The following is a 6,099-nucleotide window of genomic DNA, read 5'->3' as shown; positions in this document are numbered from 1 at the left end:
CGAAATCCACTTCCTAAAACACATCAAACTTTCATTCCATTGTTCACAGCAGAGCAGGGAAAGAATTAAATACAACATTGTCGCAAAGCTAAAAACCCTGTTAAAATAAACAGCACAGGCCCAAGGTTACAAGTCCACCCTGTGTAGGGCTCAAGTCTGGAACATCTTTATCCTCCACATTTCAAGCTGAATATTAAGATTAAATATGGTGAAATCATGGGCCTAATGCTGACCCTTGCATTGAGCTCACCCAAGTGCCCTAAAATATAAATGTGTTATCCTTTGGGATGATGAAAATTCTCAGTAAATTTTTGAACCTGTCAGTCATATTTGATAGATTGGATAGCTGCTACACATTTTCAGATTTGATGTATACCCAATGTTACTTTTGGTCTTACTGCTCTACCAAAAATAAGGTGGGGGCCACCATGAGCCCTCTGGTTCACACTCTGAGGACCATGTATATTCACAACTTTAAAATCTACTGATTTGTTTTTGAAATGTGAAATTGTTTGTTGTCAGTGTCATAATTTTGAAGTGACGATGTTCTACCTTAAGATCAGCTGGTCACCAATATATTAGGAATGATCCTCTGAGGACATTAATATCCATTTCAAATTTGACCAGAAGCTGTCAAGATACAGTATCATGGACAGGACCTAACCATAACAAATTCAGCATCTTTTCCCTGAAAGACGAGACTGTATGCTGCTTGCAGCTCTGGAAATGATTCAAATACAGATCCAACTCATAATTTGCCAATGCACTTTACATTGGGTCTTTCTTTCGGAAAGCAACAGCATTCTTTTGTTGAAAATGAGACTTATTTTTCCTTTGATCCCACTTGCACATCAAAATATCCCTAAATGTTGTACGGAAAGTCTTGTTACAGAGGGCATAACACATGGGGTTGATGGTGCTGTTCACATAACACAACCAGTAGCCCAATGCCCAAAGAGTCCCAGGGATGCAGTCCTGACAGAAAGTGTTGACCAACACCATGATGTTATATGGTAGCCATGTCGTAATGAAGACAAACAGAATCGCACTGAGTGTCCGTGCTGCTTTTCTCTCGTTAGCCTTTTTTTCATTCTTACGCTTATTGATCTCCGTCTTGGCCTTAGAGGCAAAGCGTTTGGCCATGGCTGCATCTTTCATGGTGATGGCTGCAGGTGACTGGTCAGAAGCCGACGAGGTAACAGAGTTTGATTGGGACTTATTTTGACTTTTGATGGATGACGATGACTGTTTATCCTTGTTCATCTTCACCTTCCCAGCTTTCTTGCCATCTAGATAGATAGATAGATAGATAGATAGATAGATCATTGTATCACATGTCACTTTTATCCAAAGTGACAATTAGTGCATTAAACATCTATGAGGGGCCATTTAGGGGTTCAGTATCTTGCCCAAGGACACTTCGGCATGCAGATGAGGAAGACTGAGGATCGAATAGTCGACTTTCTGGTTGGAGGACGACCATTCTACACCTCAGCCACAGCCGTCCCTTCATATACTTGCGGTATTTACGTATCATGCAAATAATGTCTCAACAGGGATTAGTCAAACCTGATTGTTGTGCACCATCAGCTTCCTCCTCTGAACCTGACTGGTCACCTGCGACACCGACTTCATTGTTGTTAATACTATCACAGCTGCTATGCTCTGCCCCAGCCTCTGTATTTGCCTTGGTGTTGATGGACCTCTTGGATGCATGGCGACCTGGCAACAGTGATATTAACTGAAAAAAAAGCGCGCCACATCTCCCTCTGTGTCCGGTTACGCTGGCATTGTCCTTGTTGTTCTTCTCTGAAGCCAGCTGATTTAACTCATAGCTGCTAGAGCTTTGGGAGCTCATCTGGCGCAGCATGGCTGAGGAGATCTTCTTCTGGCTGTTAGTTGCACTTTCACCTCCACTTCCGCTCCCCTGATTCTGAGCCTGGCCTGGTTTGTTGCTTGGCCCAGACGCCTTGAGACCTTGCATATCTTTCTGTCGCTTTTCTGTCGTCTGATAGATCTTCCAAAACAGGAATGCCATAATAGTCACCGGCAAGTAGAATGCAGCAATAGCAGTGCAGAAAGTAATGATCGGCTCTGACAGGAACTGGATGTAACACTCGTTAGGCTGGACTGTCCGTTCACCCACAATGTACTGCCAGAACAAGATGGCTGGGGCCCACAGAATAAAAGAGACGGACCAGGCTAATGAAATCATGGTCATTGCCCGCTTAGTTGTGCGCTTGGCCCGGTAGGTCAAAGGTCTGGTCACAGAGAAATACCTGAGAAGACAGAAATGAAGTATGCAACTGAATACTTAGACAGTAATTGTCACAGTAGTGTGGATTACTTTCTACTAATGTCCACTGTCTAAAGGAGTGGAGATGTGTTACTCACATTACTGCAATTGTGATCTGATTGATTGATTACTTTAACAAAGTTATTATGTATGTAGATACTTTTTAGAATAAACATACTCTAACTTCATTTAAGCTCTAAACACATTTCCTTTGTGAGACCACACGGAAAAGCTTCTTTGAAGAAGATTTGGGTACTGTGATCTACTCAATAACCAATAACCCTTTGTTGGTAACTAATCCTCGAATAGATACCAGTGTCCATTGGTCGTGTTTTTTTGTATCATTATATCACTTTTTCACGAAGCTTTCCAGAAACAGGTTTATATGTAATAATTTAAAAAAAAATAAAGACATCACATCTTACTACCTGTCAAAGCTGATGACAAGCAGGTTCATGACTGAGGCGTTACTTGCCACGTAGTCAATTGCGAGCCACAAGTCACAAACCACTGGCCCCAGAGCCCACTGGTCCATAATGATGTAGGTGGTATACAGGTTCATTGACAGTGTACCAATGGTCAGGTCAGCAAATGCCAGGCTCAGGAGGTAGTAGTTGTTCACTGTCTTCAGTGCCTTATTGATCTTGAATGACACCATTACTAGGATGTTGCCAACCACAGTCATAAGAGAAAGTGATCCAGTGAGGAAGACAATTATGATGACCTACAGAAGAAGAGGTGAGAGGAAAGAGAACAAAGAAGGTAGTAGTTAAGTACATTGCAATGTGTAAAACTGTGGGGGATTTTGGTGGTTTCCATAATAGGAGCACCGTGTTATATTAACTGGAAATGCTATTGAGCAGTAAACACTGTTTTATTGGGATGGTGACAAATTTAATAACCTTAGACAAATCAAACTGAAATAATGAGGATTACAAGACAGCACTGAGATGAATTATACAAACATGCATTTCTACCCAATTAAGCAAAAGAATATGTACTGCAGACCTTTATTGAAGCAAAAAGAAAACCCCTTTATTATGAGAAACCCTCTAGTGAATGACAATAACCATGGACGTTTGTATTTCCTTTTTTTGTAAAGAGCAACACTGCAGCATTTTTTAAAACATCTTTGATATCTGAGCTTATCTTAAATAGCAGTAGTCTGAGGACAAGTATTCCATCTCCACCAGTGATCATTTAGACCTTACAAAGCCCCCTTTAGTTGTAAGGAATATTAATGTCTTAACTGCCCTTTTAAGTTCATGACGAATTCAAAGACTTTATAGGTACCTTTCAGGACAAGCAATAAGTCATTTTAAAAAAAAGTGCTGTTTAAGTCACTTTAGAGGTCCAACAAGGGTCAGTTGTGGGTCCTCTTCTGTTCACTGTTCATATGAATCATATAAAGCTGGGCATTTCTTCACAATTTTATGCAGATGATTCTTTCTTTTAATGCCATTGACTAATCTATGAAGATATCATAAATATATTACTTTACAAGCTTTCCATCGCTAAACATATTTTGTTTTAAATTCTAATTGATAGCAAAAGAAAGTATTATGGGAAAAGATTTTGATGAATGAGAAGCTTATCCTAGAGAGCCAACGATAAACAACTGTTTCAAATGAGCCATACATTCCTGCAGATTAGAGCAGCCATGTGAGGAGCCCAGATGAATGTTTGTGTAGTAGCAGGAATTCCCTGAAACTAAAGCCAGATCTTCACACATGAGACACAAAACTACCCTGTGCATGTTGTTATCGTGAAAAAATGTGAAAGTGAGCAATATGAGGAATAATTTAGACATTGTCATGTCTAATGCTAGTAATGGCTTGTTGATGTCTTCGTCATTAAAAAACTATTAGCTAAGTATTGATTTAAATTGATGCCGTAAGAAAAGCTTTACCAATAACTGTAGCTGATTGTTACCTCCAAGATCGTATGTCCTCCCAAAGGTTCAAATCTCTCTGCTGGTGGCATTAATGTCATGTTAAGTGACGAATCTGTGAAGTTTCCTCCTTGTATTGCACCATGACTGACATTATGCTGCCACTCTCCAACACTGTCAGATAACATGGTCAACTCCTGATAAGAGCCACCTGCAGAAGAGGAGAAACATACATTAAATACAAATTAATTTAATACTCAGAAATACCTTGTATAGGTTATTTTGGCTCATTTTTGCCCTAGCACATCAATTTGGATCTGTATTGACTGCTTTTAGAAAGATATTTAAGAGATATGCACACATCTGTATGATATCTGAATTACTCAGTTGTAATAGAGGTGCTAAGTGATGAAGACCATACCCAGGATGCCAGGCTTGAATATGTTGGTAACAGACTGGTCTCTCATACCAGGGGAACTGTTGGTAAGGAACTGGGCAGGGGTAGAGCTAGAGATCAGGTTCATGACGACCTTTGGACAACTGGAAGAAAGGGGGAAAAGTGATTATCAAATATAAAAAGAAAAATAATCGACTCATTAATGTGTTGTTTCATTTGGCATTTTCACAAAACATTTGAACCAAAAGCAGTAGAGTTATCAGAGTTTAAAACTATTTTTAACAGAGAAAACGAAGAACAGAGCACATGTTACCATTTCTTGCAAATTGTGTTAAATTAGAACACAGTAGCCACATACACATACACTGCACGAGTTGAATTACTAACTACCAGCAGCGTAAGGTTTGATACATTTATTATAGATTTATTATTAGCACCAAATTAAAATCCTCGGCGCAACAAATTTCATTACAAAATATGACACACAATTAAGTTGTCCAGTGATGTTTTTAAAATGCATTCCATCAGAGGGCCGTCACATGCCACCCTATTGGATCCTCACAAGAAATGTTGGTCCACCAAAGATTTAGAACTAGGAAATGAAAAATCAACTAAAAACACAAACACACACACTAAAAATGGTACTGCAATCTTAACCTTCTACCAATCTCTGCCATATAAATCCCACAGAGGCCCTTTCTACACCACAGATGTCTCCTTGTTATAACCTCATACATCTGCAACTTAGGGACAGAGAAAACATATTTCAGAACTAATGAGATGGAGAAAACCTGAGGCTTGACAAAGACAGACTCAGGAATAAAAAAATGAAGTGAAGAAAAATAAACAAATTAATTATTTAAATAGAGAGGACACAGATTCTGAGTATATATTAAGGGTTATGATGTAACGTCAGAGCAATAGTTTTACTTTCACTAACACCTTGCAGACCTTTACCAAGATGTACAAAACACCAATTGGATATACACTTGCCAGGGTTCAAGTTTTCAGTGTTCTGTGGGCTGTCCAATAGATGACTTTGGGACCCAGACATTGCGTGATTGTGTTATCCAAATTATTGTTTCCCGTCAACTTCAAAAACAAATGTGAACTTTGTGAACTCCCACAATCAGATTTAAGAGGTTAACACAGTACAAAGTGTATAATATGGACTATATAGGTCAATAATTCAGGTTTTGCTAACTTTCATTTTACTTGATGTCTGGGCTGCCCTTGATACTCTCTGCCACAGCTAACCACCCATGTGAATGGGTACCTTGGCCTCACTGGTACATTTCCAAGTTCCAAGCGTATCTTGCTGAGAGTAAGCAGTTTAGTAAACTGGGAAATCTAAATCGGAATAAGCCCCTGTAAACCAAGTGGTACCCCAAGGCTCAGTGCTCAGACCACTTTCCATCAACAACATTTTCCCTTAAAGTTAATTAATAAGACACAATAATCCTTGTTTTTACTGCTATGTTGATAGGACACAACTGTGCCTTCACACCAAACTGT

At 39.4% G+C, this 6,099-nt stretch overlaps 1 protein-coding gene across 1 annotated transcript; it reads right to left on the bottom strand.

The window, feature by feature from the left end:
* Nucleotides 1-692: 692 nt before the first annotated feature.
* LOC133931463 (muscarinic acetylcholine receptor M4-like) lies at nucleotides 693-4,711 on the bottom strand. The gene is made up of 5 exons (XM_062378353.1): nucleotides 4,609-4,711; nucleotides 4,229-4,398; nucleotides 2,725-3,020; nucleotides 1,570-2,279; nucleotides 693-1,289 (listed from the first exon to the last, which is right to left on the bottom strand). The coding sequence occupies exons 1-5, from the start codon at nucleotides 4,709-4,711 to the stop codon at nucleotides 769-771; spliced, it is 1,800 nt and encodes a 599-aa protein (XP_062234337.1). The 3' UTR covers nucleotides 693-768.
* Nucleotides 4,712-6,099: the final 1,388 nt, after the last annotated feature.

Source organism: Platichthys flesus, chromosome 20 (genome assembly GCF_949316205.1).
Source record: "Platichthys flesus chromosome 20, fPlaFle2.1, whole genome shotgun sequence".
Classification (NCBI taxonomy): Eukaryota; Metazoa; Chordata; class Actinopteri; order Pleuronectiformes; family Pleuronectidae; genus Platichthys; species Platichthys flesus.
The sequence above is the reverse complement of the archived record's forward strand: the minus strand, read 5'-3'. Positions and strand labels throughout refer to the sequence as shown.